At 48.5% G+C, this 17,062-nt stretch overlaps 1 protein-coding gene across 1 annotated transcript in view; it reads left to right on the top strand.

The window, feature by feature from the left end:
* The window catches only part of SRPRA (SRP receptor subunit alpha), a 704,571-nt gene that overhangs the window by 261,295 nt on the left and 426,214 nt on the right, over positions 1-17,062 (top strand). Inside the window, exon 10 of the mRNA XM_069224516.1 lies at positions 6,166-6,338. Coding sequence (XP_069080617.1) covers positions 6,166-6,338 — 173 coding nt within the window. The remainder of the gene's footprint in view (positions 1-6,165; positions 6,339-17,062) is intronic.

Raw genomic sequence — 17,062 nt, 5'->3', positions numbered from 1 at the left:
TTTTTTGATTTCACCCCCAGTGCAGGCTTTGTTCCTGGCCACAGAGTGACAAAGGTACTCTCCCCATGTGGCCAGCAACATATCTGGTGTGTGGCAGGCTGGCAGGAACTGGTTAGCCTACACTAGAAGTCAGATTGGTATTCAGGGGGCATCTCTAAGATGCCCTCTGGGTGCATTTTACAATAAAATGCACACTGGCATCAGTGTGCATTTATTGTGCTGAGAAGTTTGATACCAAACTTCCCAGATTTCAGTGTAGCCATTAAGGAACTGTGGAGTTCGTGTTTGACCAACTCCCAGACCATATACTCTTATGGCTACCCTGCATTTACAAAGTCTAAGGTTTTGCTTAGACACTGTAGGGGCATAGTGCTCATGCACATATGCCCTCACCTGTGGTATAGTGCACCCTGCCTTAGGGCTGTAAGGCCTGCTAGAGGGGTGACTTACCTATGCCACAGGCAGTGTGAGGTTGGCATGGCACTCTGAGGGGAGTGCCATGTCGACTTAGTCATTTTCTCCCTACCAGCACACACAAGCTGTGAGGCAGTGTGCATGTGCTGAGTGAGGGGTCCCCAGGGTGGCATAAGACATGCTGCAGCCCTTAGAGACCTTCCCTGGCATCAGGGCCCTTGGTACCAGGGGTATCAGTTACAAGGGTCTTACCTGAGTGCCAGGGCTGTGCCAATTGTGGAGAGAAAGGTACAGTTCAGTGAAAGAACACTGGTGCTGGGGCCTGGTTAGCAGGGTCCCAGCACACTTTCAATCAAAACTTAGCATCAGCAAAGGCAAAATGTTAGGGGGTAACCATGCCAAGGAGCCATTTCTTTACAACATGGCAGTCCCCTCAGGGTGCTATGCCCACAAACCACTGCCTGTGGCATAGGTCAGTCACCCCTCTAGCAGGCCTTACAACCTTAAGGCAGGGTGCACTATACCCCAGGTGAGGGCATAGCTGCATGACCAATATGCCCCTTCAGTGTCTAAGTCCATTGTTAGAGACATTGTAAGTGCATTGTAGCCATATTGAGTATATGGACTAGGAGTTTGTCATTGCGAACTCCACAGCTCCATAAAGACTTCACTGAATACTGGGAAGTTTGGTATCAAACTTCTCAGCACAGTAAACCCACACTGATGCCAATGTGTGATTGTAGGAGGGTGGCCTGGTTTGTAGTGGGTAACTAAGGTACTTACACCTTATATTAGGTCCAGTTATCCCTTATTAGTGAAGTAATAGTGTTCTAGCAGCTTAGGCTGTCTAGAGGTAGCTGTAGCAGAGCAGCTTAGGCTGAACTAGGAGATATGTAAAGCTCCTGCAGTACCATTATAGTTACACAGTATGTACACACAATAAAAGACAATACTCATTGTTACCAAAAATAAAGGTTCTTTATTTTAGTGATACAAGGCCAAAAATATCTTAGAGACAATACTCCTTCTGGAGGTAAGTATTATACACAATATATACACTAGTAACCACAATCGAGTTAGTACACAGTCAGAAAATAGTGCAAACAGTGAAAAACACAATAGATTGCAATAGACCTAGGGGCAAAACAAACAAACCATATACTAAAATAGTGGAATGCGAATCACGAATTCCCCCTAGGCAAGTGTAGTGTGTAGAGGGGCGCAGGGAGTTTAGGAAAACACCAATGGTAAGTAAAATACCCCACCCTAGAGCCCAGGAAAGCCGGAGTAAAGAACAGCAAGTTTCCTTAGAAGACACTACACGTCGTGATAAAGGATTTTGCAAGGACCAAGCAAGACTGCAAGAAACTGATGGATTCCTGGACCTGAAGACCTGTGAAGAGAGGAGACCAAATACAGAAGTCGAAAAAGAGTCCAGGAAGCACAGGAGCCCCTGCCAACCTGGAAGATGGTGCAAAAGTGCATTCTCTGGTTGGAATAAAAGTGCAGAATTGCACCAAGGAATATAGCTGTGGGGTCCTGCTTGATGCAAGAGATGTCCCAAGTTGAGTCATTGGATGCAGGCAGTTTTTGGCGCTGGATTCGACCACAAGCACGTTTGCCGTTTGTGTCAAAATGGTGCTGCCTGGGACCAGGAGGGACATGTGGGTCTCAACTCGGACTGAGGAGATAGAAGGGGCTCTCAGCACTTCTGAGAGCCCTGAGAAGACCAGGCAGCACCCACAGGAGTACTAGGACACAGGGACAAAGAAGATGCAAAATGCAGCTGTTGGCAGCACTAGACTGGAAGGTCCCACGCTGCCGGAGACCAACTCACGAGGTTGAGCGTCGCAGGATAGAGTGCTGGGGACCTGGGCTGGGTTGTGCACAAAGGAATTTTTGAATAAGTGCACAGAAGCCCAAGGAGCTGCAGAAGATGCAGTGCACAAGGGGTACTGTCGCAGCACAGGGAGGCAAGCTCTTACCTCCACCAAATTTGAACAGCTGGATGTTTGGACAGTCTGGGTCATTTTTGTCCACCACCTGTGTTCCAGAGATCACGCTCGTTGCCAGGAGAGGAGTCCCAGAGTACCGGTTGTCATCACAGAAGGTTACCTGCTGAAGCACTCCACAGGAGATTCCTTCAGTTCTTCTGGTGCAGGATGAAGACAGGCAGTCCTCAGAGCGTGCACTCCTTGGAAACAGTTGCAAATGCTGTCTGAAGCTGAAGTTGCAGGTCACAGTAGCCTTCCTGGATACTTTGGTGCAGTTACAGCAGTTCCTGGAGCAGTCTGCGGTTGATCCGATGGTCAGAAGCTGATGCAAAGGAGTCCTGGAGGAGTCTTGCAAACTGAATCTGAGGAAACAACCGGAGGAGAGAACCCAAATGGCCCTGAGAGGGGGATTGGCTACCTACCCATGTATGCACCTCTCAGGAGAGGTCTCCGACATCACCTGCTGGCACTGGCCACTCAGAGGTCTCCAGAGGGTTCCCACACCTTGGAAAACTAGATGGCTAACACCAGGGACACTCTATAGGAGCAGTGGGCACCACCCGTGGGGTGGTGATGGAGAGGGGAGTGGTCACTCCCCTTTCCTTTGTCCAGTTTCTCCCCAGAGCAGGGACTGGGGGTCCCTGAACCATTGTAGAATGGATTATGCAAGGAGGGCACATTTTGGGCACTTCAAAGCATTTCCAGATGCTCTGGAAGGCTACTCCTCCCAAGCCTGTGACACCTATTTCCAAATGGGAGAAAGGAAATGCATTGTTCTGCCTTCCTGGGATTGAGCTGCTCAGTTCCCAGGAGGGCAGAACCCTGTCTGTGAGGTGGCAGCAGCTGGGGCTGCAGTAGAAACCTCCGAGAGCTGGGTTGGCAGTACTAGGGGTCCATGGTGGAGCCCCCAGGGTGCATGGGATTGTGCCCCCAATACCAGATTTTGAATGGGGGGGTGGCAATTCCATGATCTTAGACACCTCACATAGCCATATTCGGAGTTACCATTGTGAAGCTACGTATATGTATTGACATATATGTAGGCCAAGCTTATAATGGTATTCCCACACTCATGAAGTCCGGGGAATTGTCCCTGGAAAACATGGGGGCACCTTTACTAGTGCAAGGGTGCTCTCACACTTAGCAACTTTGCACCTAGCCGTTATTAAATGAAGGTTAGACATATAGTTGACTTATAAGTTACTTAAGTGTGGTGAAAATGGCTGTGAAATAGTGTATGCACTATTTCACTCAGGCTGCCGTGGCAGCCCCGAAGAAGGGTTTGTATGAGCTCCTTATGGGTGGTAAAAGAAATGCTGCAGCCCATAAGGGTCTCCTGGAACCCCAATGCCCTGGGTACCTAGGTACCTTATACTAGGGAGGTCCAGTGTGCCAATCAGATTTGGAATCTGGAGTCACTAAACTATTGTAACAAATTTGGTAAGTAGAGAGAGCATAAGCACTGGAGTTCTGGTTAGCAGAGCCTCAGTGACACAGTCAAGCATACTGACAACACACATAGGCCACACACTATGAGCACTGGGGTCCTGGTTAGCAGGATCCCAGTGAGACAGGCAAAACATACTGACACAGGTAGAAATTGCTGGTAGCATGCCAAGAAAGATGGTAATTTCCTACAGTGATTTGACTAATGCACACAGCGGGCATTTTAGAGATGCCCCCCTGTTTGTTTGCCAGACTGCTAGTGTAGGGCTGACCGGTCTGTGCCAGCCTGCCACTTTCAGACGAGTTTCTGACCACATGGGGTGAGTGCCTTTTATGCACTGTGTGGTCAGAAACAAAGCCTGTTCCGGGTAGAGGTGCTTCACATCTAGCTCCTGCAGGAACTGTAACACCTGGCGGTGAGCCTCAATGACTCAGGCCTCACGTTACACTGCCTCAGGTTACTCCACTAGTGGAGATGCTGCCCCTCGGACCCAGTCCCACTTTTGGTGGCAAGTCCGGAGAGAGAATTCGGGAAAACAAGGAGTCACCTCCAAGCCAGGACCACCCCTAAGGTGTCCAGAGCTGAGGTGACCCCCCTCCCTGCAGAATCCTCCATCTTAGTTTGAAGGACAGGGACCAATAGGGGTTAGGAATGTGCCCCCTCCCCAAAGGGAGTGAGCACAAGGAGGGTGTAGCCACCCTCAGGGACAGGAGCCATTGGCTGCTGCCCTCCGACCCTTAAAATGCCCCTAAATCTATTATTTAAGGGCTTCCCTGAACCCAGATCACTATATTCCTGGAGACCTTCAAGAAGAAGGACTGCTAAACTGAAACCGCAGCAGAGAAGAAAAGGAGACCAACTGCTTTGGCCCCAGCCGTACCGGCCTGTCTCCTGCTTCAGAGAACCTGCAAAACAGCGACGTATCCAGCGGGACCAGTGACCCCTGATCTAATACTGCCCTGCACCTAGAAGACCCAAGAACTCCTGAAGATAGCAGCACTGTCTACAAAAGAAGAACCGAAGACTATGCTTTTAAGGACTTCCATCTTACTCTAAAGGCGTGAGTCCTAACCACTCTGCACCCGACGCCCACTGCCCGGGTCCAGGTGGCCCAACTATCCAGAGAGATTTCCCCCAGGCGATTCTGACAGTGTCTCCACCCTGGGTTGACCTCTCCACCCCTCCACAGTGATGCCTGCACAGGGAATCCCGAGGATCCCCCCTGACTACGACTCCCTGGGATGATGATATCCGACACCTGGAGAAGCACTGCACCCGCAGCCCCCAGACATTTACGGAAATACGACACTGTCGCAGCAACAACCAGCAGGCGGCCATCCTCCCTATCCAGTCAGTGGCTTGCCTGAGGAGCCCCCTGTACCTTGCCTTTAGCGCCTAAGTGACCCCCGGGGTCCCCTCATAGAGTTTCCTTGGAAACCAAAGGCTCTGTTTGCACCCTGCAATCGGCTGCCTGTGTGCTACTGAGGGTGTGGGATCGGTGCCTACTTGGGGTCTCACCAGTGCTCCTCTAAACCCCCCCCCCCTTGTCTGCCCTCCAACAACGCAGGTACTTACCTGCAAGCAGACCGGAACCGGAGTACCCCCTGTCTCCATAGGGGTCAATGTTATTTTGGCTCCTGTTTGACCTCTGCACCTAACCGGCCCGTGTTGCTTGATGTTTGGGGTTATCTTGAACCCGCAGCAGTGTGCTACCTTTGCCCTGGAGACTAAACCTGTTACTTACCTCGAAAACTGTACTTTATTTTCCTCCCCCAGGAGCTGTTGAAAATTACACAGTCTACTTTTTAAATAGCTTTTTGCCATTTTAAAGAAAACTGTATGTACTGTCGATTTGATTCGAAATCCTGAATACACCTATGCAAAGTATCTTTCAATTTATGTACTTATCTGCAATCTGAATATTGCTTGTGTGTGTACAACAAATGCTTAAGACTACCCTCTGATAAGCCTTACTGCTCAAACACACTGCCACAAATACAGCATGAATATTATCTAGTATTGCCTCTGGGGAACCCCTGGACTCTGTGCTCACTATATCTCATTTTGATATAGTATATACAGAGCCAGCTTCCTACAGACTTTAATGAACATTTCCCTAGTATGGAAAGTATGAAATGTTTCTTTCTGTTAGGTTGTAAGGCATTTGGATAGGTTGTGCTTCATAATTGTAACAAACTGTGTATTTCTTTAGTAACTATGTGAACAGATCTCCACTGTGATGTATGTTACAACTTTTCTAAGTACCCAGTTATGAATTGAGGTCCTATTCCTACTCTCTTCTTTCTGCAGCTGTTACATCTTCCGTTAAGCAAGCTCTCCAGGACTCCTTGGTTCAGATTTTGCAGCCAAAGAGGCGAATTGATGTGCTACGGGATGTAATGGAATCTCAGAGAAATCACCGGCCTTACGTTGTCACATTTTGTGGCGTTAATGGTGTTGGAAAATCAACTAACTTAGCTAAGGTAAAGTGAATATTGGTGTACCACAAACAGAAACGTATGCCATGCACTGCTTTAAGCTTGCTTTGCATTCCTTTTGATTAAAGTAAACCCATAACCGGGTTTTCTTCAAAGTTCACAAAGGTAAGCAGCTCTAATTCTGAAACTGTTCTATGTTTGAGAGTCATTTGAAGGAAGATCTCAAGACATGTTGTTGGGCTGTTCTCAGCACATTAGTAAACAAACCGCTATATCTGAGGCCGGAAAATGCTGACTTGATTCAAAGAAACAATAACATGAAGCAAATTTTCACTTGAGCACTTTCATGAGTCGTAGAGGGAGAAATAAATGAAAGGAGATGTTCCTGCTGAAATTCCACAGACTGCACTCAGGAAATGACTGCTGAGTGTCAAAAGAGGAGCCACTACTTAAATATACGACAGGGATTGAAGAAATCTGTTTGTGCTACTGGCTATTACATTATGTTCAGAGAACGCACTGATGAACTCATTCAAAGATGGCCTACATACCTGCATGTAAACTCAAAGTGGCCATCTTTGAATGCATTTTCTTAAAACAAAGGGAAATCCATTCCATGACTGCTTCCTTGTGTGTGTGCTCTTGCGCAGCAGCGATCGTAAAAGGTTTTTTCTTTTGTTTTCAGTAGTCATTCTAAGATAGCTACTGCACCTACATACAGTTTTACTTCTCCCGTATTTTTTTCCTTATTTTTGTTAAATAGCTTCCTTGAGGTACTTGTTATCCTTAACTCTGTTTTTCTGGCAGATAAAGGTCATGTGTTTTCTTTGGTAGTGACCTTGGTGTTCCCTTTTGTGTTCTTTTTTGTTTTTGTTGGGTAGGGCCATTTATACAGCAGTTACTGGCCTAGAGTTCCATGATCCTTTGAAATGTAGCCTTTGTTTACACTTGAAATTATGTTATGTCTAGACTTGAATTGATGGTTACTACGATGAAGTGCTCATGGAACAGCTATTTACCTAACTTCTCTCCTCTACCTTGCCCCTCCTACCAGTGCCTTAAGAAAGGTTTTTGAGAAGAACATTCTTCAGAAGATTCTTGGTGGCCTGTAACATCGATTGAACCTTGAAGTTGAACAAAGCCTTAAGGTGATAAACACTGGGTTCAAGCGAATGCCTTTGATAGTTTCAAGATAGTTGTCTGCGCATCAAGCCAAAGTTCCAGTCCTAAGACGTTTCTGCAGCCAAAGTAGAAGGCTGTAGTGGCATGACAAAAAGTTGTATTCACAGGTCTTGGTGGAGATGCATGATGTAACCTTTTGCTTTCTTTCTCTGGGAATTGGGTGGTCTCTACGCCCATCTTACAGGCTACTAAGTGTGAAATACAGTAGGACTGTTCTGTAGCTCAGAACAACTTGGGAGGCTTGCTCACGAGGAGACCACGAACCCAGAAGCCTATTCCCCAAGAGGATCATGCTGATAGACCATGCTACTAGGTGGACAAGTTTACCCAGGGGCTTATGCCACCAGAAAGCAAAACTTCCACAAGCTAAAGTAAACACATAGCAACCTGATGGTTATAAATCTAGGACACTTATAAACACCCTTAATGCATTGAGTACTATTATAGATGGAAAACAGTTTTAACAGAAAACTGTGTTCCCAGAGTGCATGTCCTACAGAGAAAAATGCCAGTGGAGAGCTGCAGCTTCCTGATCAATGCATCATCAGATAGCCATAACTGTAGAAGTCCATACCTTTGAATAATTTAATGTTCTATGGTATCCCTGTCATGGCCAGCTTTCCATTGTCACTTCATAAGACTCTTCACACACTCACTCATCAGAAAAAGTTTATTGGGGACTGGCCTGACAGTCAACTATCTCTTAACCATTACTTGAACATAAATGAAAGGGGACTTAAAATAGGCAGAATAGCGACTGAAAGTGCAATAGAAGTACCATACTTTGACATGACCCCACAAACAAGGTGGATGTAGGAAAGGATCCCAACGATTAAGCTCTCTCCCTATTAACTTGGAAACCTGTACCAATTTCACCCCACATTTGGCATGCTGGTGCCCCATGTAAGTCCCTGGTATATGATACCAGGTACCCAGGGCATTGGGGTACCATGGGATCCCCTTGGGCTGCAGCATCTATTATGCCACCCATGGGGAGCCCATGCAAAGTGTTCTGCAGGCCTGCCATTGCAGCCTGCGTGAAAGTGTGCATGAACCCTTTTATCCTACAGGTCACTGAACCAGGTCCATGTAAGTCACCCCTATGGCAGGCACTCCTAGCCCAGAGGGCAAGGTGCAAGTACCTGTGTGTGAGGGCACCCTTGCACGAAGAGAGGGGCCCCACGAACCTCAGTGCCATTTTCATGGACTTCGTGAGTGTGGGACAACATTTTATGCGTGTACTTGATGTAGGTCACTACCTATGTCCAGCTGCATAATGGTAACTCCGAACCTAGGCATGTTTGTTATCAAACATGTTGGAATCATACCCCAATACTGTTGCCAGTATTGGAAGTATGATTCCATGCTCTCTGGTGTAGCCTTAGAGGACTCCCAGCATTGCTCCTACCAGCCTTTTTGGGTTTTCCAGACAGCCCAAGCTGCTGCCACCCCTCAAACAGGTTTCTGCACTCCTGTTGCTTGAACAGCTCAGGCCCAGGAAGGCAGAACAAAGGATTTGCTTTGGGAGAGGGGGGTTAACACCCTCTCCCTTTGGAAATAGATGTTACATGGCTTGGGAGGGATTGCGCCCCAAGCCACTGGTATGCTTTGAAGAGCACATTTGGATGCCCTCCCCCAGTCCCTGCTCTGGCACGAAACTGGACAATGGAGAGTGACCACTCCCCTGTCCATCACCACCCCAAGGGTGGTGCTCAGAGCTCCTCCAGAAGGTCCCTGGGTTCTGCCATCTTGAATCCAAGGTTGGCAGGGACCTCTGGGAGCATCTGAGTCACCAGGCCAGGCAGGTGACGTCAGAACCCCCCCTCCTGAGAGGTAATCACCTGGCTAGGTGACCAGTCCCCCTTTAAGGGCTATTTAGGGTTCGCTTTCTTGGGTGGGTCCTCGGATTCGGCTTGCAGGACTTCTCTGCAAACTTATTTCGACTTATAGTCACTGGATCAGCCACTGGACTCTCCAGGAATCAACAATATGCATCCACTAGGAAGACTCTTCTTGCAACATTGTTTCCACAGCTCCTTCCAGCTTCCCCAACACTTCCCCGGCTGTGCATCCATTGAGGGCGGCAAGTCTTCAGTCTGCATGAGAAGGAAGAAGGAATCTCCTTTGGAGTCAAGGAGTCACTCCCCTGCATCCACAGGCACCTTAAGCAACGATTACTGGTTGTGTGGATCTTCTCTCATCCTGAGCTGCATGGATCCTGCATCACGGGTAGTGTCAGGAGTATTCCCCTTGGTCCTCTATACCAGCTGTCCTACTTTGGTGGAGGTAAGCCCTTGCCTTCTCATGCAGGACAGTACCCCTGTGCACCACGTCTCTTGCAGCTGCCAACGCTTGTTTGCATCTCCTCCAAGGTATCTTCAGGCTCTGTGTAGCACCAGTCCTAGCAGTCTGTCCTGCGACGCACAGCCTTCTGCGTGGTTCTCCTGAGGCATGGTACCCTTCTCCAGTTGTGCTATGTGGGCTCTTCTGCGACTCCTATGTCCCCATCCTGAGAGACTCCTGTGGGCTCTGTGTCGCTGAGGGTCGCCTCTGACTCCCCATCCTGGGTTGAGTCCTCCTGGGCCATACTGGCCCTCAGCTGCTCCACTTTACGCCAACCGTGACGTTTGCCTTAGCCAAGGCTTGTTAGTGGAATTCCTGCACCAACACCTGACTGCAATTCTTCTTCCAGCGTGGGACGTCATCTGCATCCCTCAGGAACTCTTCAGATTCCAGCGCTGCAGTGCCAACCTACTTTACATCACTGTCGACCAATTCCTGCATCCACAGCTGGGCGGGTACTAGCTCCTACTCCTCCTGGACTCTTCTGTGACTTCTGAACTTGGTCCTCTTCTTCCACATGTCTTCCCCTTCAGGAATCCACTGCTGGTTTCTTGCAGTCTTTTCTGGGTGTTGCATTTTCTTCATTTTCTACCTTTTGGGCGGTTTGGGGTAAAATACAGTAATTTACTCCTTTCCTCCTGATCGCTAGGTGGCACTTTCTTCGGTGTTTCCTTGTAACCCCAGCTCCCCTCTACGCATTCCACTTATCTAGTTGGGGGTCCTGTGTTCGCATTCCATTTTTAGGGTGAGCATAGCAGTGCTCAAGCGCTGATTTTCCAACATGTGGGTTGACAAAGCCCACCTCACGCCCATCACAACCACTCGTTTGTGGGCTTGCCCTTCAAAAGTCCTTTGACACTGGTTAAGTTTGTCCCTCCTTGGGGGTGTTTTGTTAATGCCTTGGCCATCGCCCCTTTTACTTGGCTAATTGCACTTTTGCTGATAAGTTTGACTGCAAGCGAACTTCTTTTTCCTTTTGTTTCTCTTCATTCTCAAGCTCATGGCAGTCGTGGTGGTGTGAATTGGTTTGCTTATGTGAAACTGTTTTACTTTTCATTTTCAATTTATGTGGCAAGAAAAGTCCGGTTAGGAGTTTACAACGATATACCTCTAGTTTGAGCAAATGCAGGACCCATTGCATTGAAAATGCTTGTTTTTAGTGTATGGTTTTGTCTCTCTCTCTAGGGTCACTATTGTCTAACTGCATCTGAACAGTTTTCTATCACTTTCTATGCCTATTTCTGGTAACTAGTGTATATTTCAGTGTTACTTACCTCCTATTGAAGGGTTGCCTCAAGTGCTTTTTGGTTTTGCGTCAATAAAATAAACACTGTGTGGTTCTTTCATGTGTGCAAGCGCTGTGTGACTACAGTGGTATTGCATGATATTTGCATGTCTCCTAGATAAGCCTTGGCTGCTCATCCACAGCTACCTCTAGAGAGCCTGGTTTCTAGATGCTGCCTACACTAAACTAATAGGGGATATATGGACCTGGTATAAGGTGTAAGTATTTAGATACCCACCACACACCAGGCCAGGTTCCTACAGCGGACAAGCATTACCGGTCGACATAACAGCTAGTCCTGTCATGACTACTTTGCCTAATCATGCTGGAAATAAACACTGAATTATAAATCTAGGCAGGGCCCACAATACAGTGTCATTTCCATGGAAAGGGCAGTCCTTTGGCCTTTCAATCAGAATCATTGAAACAATGTTTCGGGGTAGTTGGAAGCTTTGTAAACAGAAGAAAGGAATCGTATACACAAAGTTAATTTTAGTACTAAAAATGTATACAACCAAATATACCTCACTCTTGGCAGGATTTCACAAATAATTCCTGGTTGGCGTAAGCCATTTTAGGGGTACAAAATATCTTTACTTCTCCAGTATTGGATCATTCATAGTTTAGCATGCTTTAATCGTTACCTGCTATCAAAATTGGGAGTCCCACGGTATATCTAGAAAGCAGTATACATAGTATACAAAAACACAATTTTTACAATCCTGTTCACTTCATTTGAAAAGAACCAAACTTCAGCCACTCTGGCTGTAGCACCCTGATAACCACTCCCCTCCGAGGGTATCGTACTGCAGATTTTCAACTGCAGTGCTATTCAACTTTTTTTTTTAGTTTTCCTGAGAATAATTCTGTTGGAAATCAGTTATTCAACACTAATTGGCATAGATCTGACTAAACACTGTTAGAAATATCTGAAAAAGACCTTCAGGTCTTGTGGAACCTGTTCGAATAAGAGGTTACTTGCAGAAGACCGTCACAGGGATCTCATCTACTACCTGTACCCTCCGCACAAGGCAAGACTACAAAATTGTTTCACGTTTTCATCCAAAAAGTAATTTTATTGAGCAGGTATTGATGCAGCTCATCAGATAAGCAGGTAATCAAATTGTGGTCTCTTAGAATTAGGTTATACAAGCCCTGGTAATCACTAACTTTGCTCCCATGCAACCAGCCTTCCTGAGCCTTCACAGAGCAGTCCACGAAATCTACCCAATCATGGGAGGACTCTTTCCTGGTCTCTCTGAACTTGATCCTATACTGTTCAGTAGTCAGACCAAACCCATCTAATAGTGCTGATTTCAAAACTGTGTAATTGTCTGCATCTTCTTGTCTGACAGTGAGGAGTCTGTCCTTACCCTTGTCAGAGAAGGAGAGCTTCAAAATGGCTGTCCATGCCTTTGCGGGGGCTCTGTACCTTACAGGCTCTCCCCAAAGCAGTGAACCACTTGTGGATGTCATCCCCTACTTTGTAAGGGGGGGGGGGTACTATCTTGTTGAAGTACCTGGCATCAAGAGTCCTCCCTGACCTTAGTGTCCCTGAAATTGACTGCCGCCACCATGGGGTGCTAACCCCCTACCCTGACTTTCCTTCTCCACTGCCAAAGCCTTCCTGTCTAGGGCCAGCTGTTGCTGCTGCAGCCTCAGCTTGGCCTTCTCCAGTCTCATTTGTCTGAGTTCCCTGTCTAGGGAATCCTCACCTGAAGTTGAGTAGTGGATCCCCTTAGAGCCCGAGGAGACATGAAAATGCGCAGAGGAGGATCTGTTCCTATTTTTGGAAACCCTCTCAACTAGCCCTCTAGGGACAAAGGTGGACCTACTTGTATGGTGCCCCTTCCCACTACCAGTAGTGCTCCAAAGAGGACTGTGAGTGTTTCTAGGTTCTCTCTGATCCTCCTTGGGTACCGCCTGACCCTCCTCAGTATCTGTCTGCTCTCTCTATGCAGGAGGCTGGCCTGGCTTATAGTGGGTACCTGATGGTACTTAAACCTTGTGCCAAGTCCGGTTATCCCTTATTAGTAGTGTTCTAGCAGCTTAGGCTGATACAGGTAGCTATAGCAGAGCAGCTTAGGCTGAACTAGGAGTCTTGCAAAGCTCCTACTATACCACTTATATCATGTAGCACTATATCATAAGAAAACACAGTAGTCAGACTTACTAAAAAAATATCTCAGAGGATATACTCCCTTAGGAGGTAAGTAAAATAGACAACATATACACACAAACCAAAATCAGTTAAGTAAACAGTTAGAAAAGTAGTGCAAACACTGGAGAATATAATAGGATGCAATAGGCCTAGGGGCAACACAAACCATATACTAAGAAAGTGGAATGTGAACCACTTAGGGACCCCAGGCCTAGTGTAGAGGGTCGCTGGGACCCTACTTCCCCTTCTGGGTGTTTCTACACACTAAAGTTGTGATGGGAGATTCTGCAAAGACCACAACTGTCAGCAAAGCACTGAAGACTGATTCCTAGACCTGAGGACCTGTAAAGGAAGGCGGCCAAGTCCAAGAGTCATGCAAGTGTCCAGGGGGGGAGGAGCACACTAAACCCCGGATGAAGGTGCAAAATGGCTGCCTCCGGGTGGAAGAAGCTGAAGATTGTGCAACAACGGAAGATGCCAGGAACTTCTCTTTTGCACAAAATATGTCCCACGGAATGCTGGAGGATGCAGAGTTGTTTCTTTAGAGAAAGACCGCAAACAAGCCTTGCTAGCTGCAAAGGTCACGGTTGAAGGAAAAGGGTGCTGCCCGGGCCCAGGAAGGACCAGGAGGTTGCCACTTGGAAGAGGACTCAGAGGGGGCCCTAAGCAACCCAGAGAGCCCTCGCAGAAGAAGGCAGCACCTGCAGAAGTACTTGAACACGGGTTCAAAAAAACTGAGCACGGCGGTCGTCTCAACACAACAAAAGAGGGTCCCACGAAGCCGGTGGTCAACTCAGTGAGTTGAGCAACGCAGGACGGAGTGCTGGGGACCTGGGCTGTGCTGTGCACGAAGGATTCCTTGCAAAAGTGTACAGAAGCCCTAGCAGCTGCAGTTCACGCAGTACACAGGATTACTGTTTGGCACGGGGAGGCAAGGACTTAGCTCTGCCAAATTTGGACAGATGGACCACTGGACTGTCGGGGTCACTTGGATCCAGCACCTTTGTTCCAGGGACCACGCTCGTCACGATGAGAGGGGACAGAGAGGACCGGTGAAGCAGAAGTTTGGTGCCTGCGTTGGCAGGGGGAAGATTCCGTCGACCCATGGGAGATTTCTTCTTGTCTTGGCTTCCAGTGCAGGGTGAAGGCAGACAGCCCTCAGAGCATGCACCACCAGGAAACAGTTGAGAAAGTCGGCAGGATTAGGCGCTACAATGTCGCTGGTAGTCTTCTTGCTACTTTGTTGCAGTTTTGCAGGCGTCCTGGAGCAGTCAGCGGTCGATCCTTGGCAGAAGTCAAAGAGGGAAGTGCAGAGGAACTCTGGTGAGCTCTGGCATTCGTTATCTGAGGAAAAGCCCACAGGAGATACCCTAAATAGCTCTCAGAGAAGGATTAGCCACTTAGTCAGGTAAGCACCCATCAGGAGGGGTCTCTGACGTCACCTGCTGGCACTGGCCACTCAGAGGCCTCCATTGTGCCCTCACACCTCTTGGTTCAAGATGGCAGAGGTCTGGGACACACTGGAGGAGCTCTGGGCACCACCCCTGATGGGCAGGGGAGTGGTCACTCCCCTTTCCTTTGTCCAATTTTGCACCAGAGCAGGGCTGGGGGTTCCCTGAACCGGTGTAGAATGGTTTATGGAAGGAGGGCACCATCTGTGCCCTTGAAAGCATTTCCTTCCAGAGGCCAGGAAAGGCTACTCCTCTCAGGCCCTTAACACCTATTTCCAAAGGGAGAGGGTGTAACACCCTCTCTCAAAGGAAATCCTTTGTTCTGCCTCCCTGGGACTGGGCTGCCCAGACCCCAGGAGGGCAGAGGCCTGTCTGTGGGTTGGCAGCAGCGGTAGCTGCAGTGAAAACCTCAGAGCTGGTTTGGCAGTACCCAGGGTACATGCTGGAGCCCCGGGGATGCATGGGATTGGCACCCCAATAAAAGATTTGGCATTGGGGGACAATTCCATGATCTTAAACATGTTACATGGCCATATTCAGAGTTACCATTGTGAAGCTCCATATAGGTATTGACCTATACGTAGTGCACATGTGTAATGGTGTCCCCGCACTCAGTCTGGGGAAATTGCCCTGAACTATGTGGGGGCACTTTGGCTAGTGCCAGGGTGCCCTCACAAAAGTAACTTTGCACCTACCCTTCACTAAGTGAGGGTTAGACATATAGGTGACTTATAAGTTACTTAAGTGCAGTGTAAGATGGCTATGAAATAACGTGGACGTTATTTCACTCAGGCTGCAGTGGCAGTCCTGTGTAAGAATTGTCTGAACTCCCTTTGGGTGGCAAAAGAAATGCTGCAGCCCATAGGGATTTTTGGAACCCCAATACCCTGGGTACCTTGGTACCATATACTAGGGAATTATAAGGGTGTTCCAGTGTGCCAATTAGAATTGGTGAAAATGTTCACTAGCCTATAGTGACAATTTTAAAGGCAGAGAGGGCATAAGCACTGAGGTTCTGATTAGCAGAGCCTCAGTGACACAGTTAGTCACTACACAGGGACACACATTCAGGCCACAAACTATGATCACTGGGGTCCTGGCTAGCAGGATCCCAGTGAGACAGGCAAAAACAAACTGACATACAAGTAAAATTGGGGTACATGCCAGGCAAGGTGTGCTGACGTCAGTTTCCTTTTTCTGTGCCTTCGATGCTCACTGTTTTTTCCTGGCTAGCTTCGGTTGGTGTATCTACTGTAGCTCTTGTGGTTAGTGTCTCCCCTGAGGAAATCTGGATTTAAGCCATGCAGAGAGTGCCGTGATCAGATGTCCGTCACAGACCCACATGAAGATTGCCTTTGGTGCCTTAGCTCTGAGCATGACGTCGGAGTGTGCGTCGTGCCAGAGCATGAACCCTAAGGCATTGAAGGAGAGGGAGGCCAAGCTCTTTTTTGGCAAAAGCTAAAAAGAGTCATAGAGGCCATAAGAGATCATCTTCCCACGCTTCTTTGAAGAAGCAGCGCCATCACGACTCTCTGCGCCATTCGAGGTCAAGATCCCCATCTCGTCGGTGCCATGATAAGTGGGAAATGATCCCGACAGTGACTCCGGAGCCCCAGAGTCCGGAGGCTTCTCTGGCGCCGTCTGTTTATGAGGTGGCTCCTCATAGTCCTCGATTCTCTCCGGCTCCACAGGAGTCAGATGGACAGCAACAGGAGCAAGACCAGCGGTATCCTGCCTTCCCAGCGCTGGGAGCGGATCCAGCGGCATTTTTAAATGCCATGTATGCGGTCTTTTAGACAATGGCCCCTGGTGGTGGTGCACCGGCTGGTCCCACGAGGCCATTGGCGTTTGGTTTGGACTCCCTGGCTCTGAAACAAGACTGCGCCTTTTATGCCGTTTTGCCCAGCCGAAGGTACCGGGCCGATGGTTTCACCTCTGGTGCTTTGCCTATGGCGTCGCCAACTGGGACTTTACCAACGCTGCGCCGGGTTGGCCAGCGCCAATGACATCTCCTTGCCAGCCGGCTCCGGTGGAGGCGCCGTTGAAGTCCGTGCCGACGCCTGGTCAGTGATGGGTCTCGGAGTCAACCTTCCTCCCCAGTGCCTTGTCGGACTTTGAAGGTAGTGTCTTCGGCGTCAGCGAATTCAATGTCGACGCTGAGGTTGGAGTCGCGTTTGAGATCTCGCAGGAGGGCCTTGCGTCTCCTGGAAGGGGAGGAATACCGGAGACAGCTGGAGGAAGGTGAACTTGTTGAGCCCTTGGGAGAGTATGAGGGCTTGGAGTTGGCCAGTGGGCTGGATACTTCCCCGGAATGGGACTTATCTTCGCCAGGGGAGTTCACAGAAGA

This window comes from Pleurodeles waltl, chromosome 3_1 (genome assembly GCF_031143425.1).
Source record: "Pleurodeles waltl isolate 20211129_DDA chromosome 3_1, aPleWal1.hap1.20221129, whole genome shotgun sequence".
NCBI lineage: Eukaryota > Metazoa > Chordata > Amphibia > Caudata > Salamandridae > Pleurodeles > Pleurodeles waltl.
The sequence above is the reverse complement of the archived record's forward strand: the minus strand, read 5'-3'. Positions and strand labels throughout refer to the sequence as shown.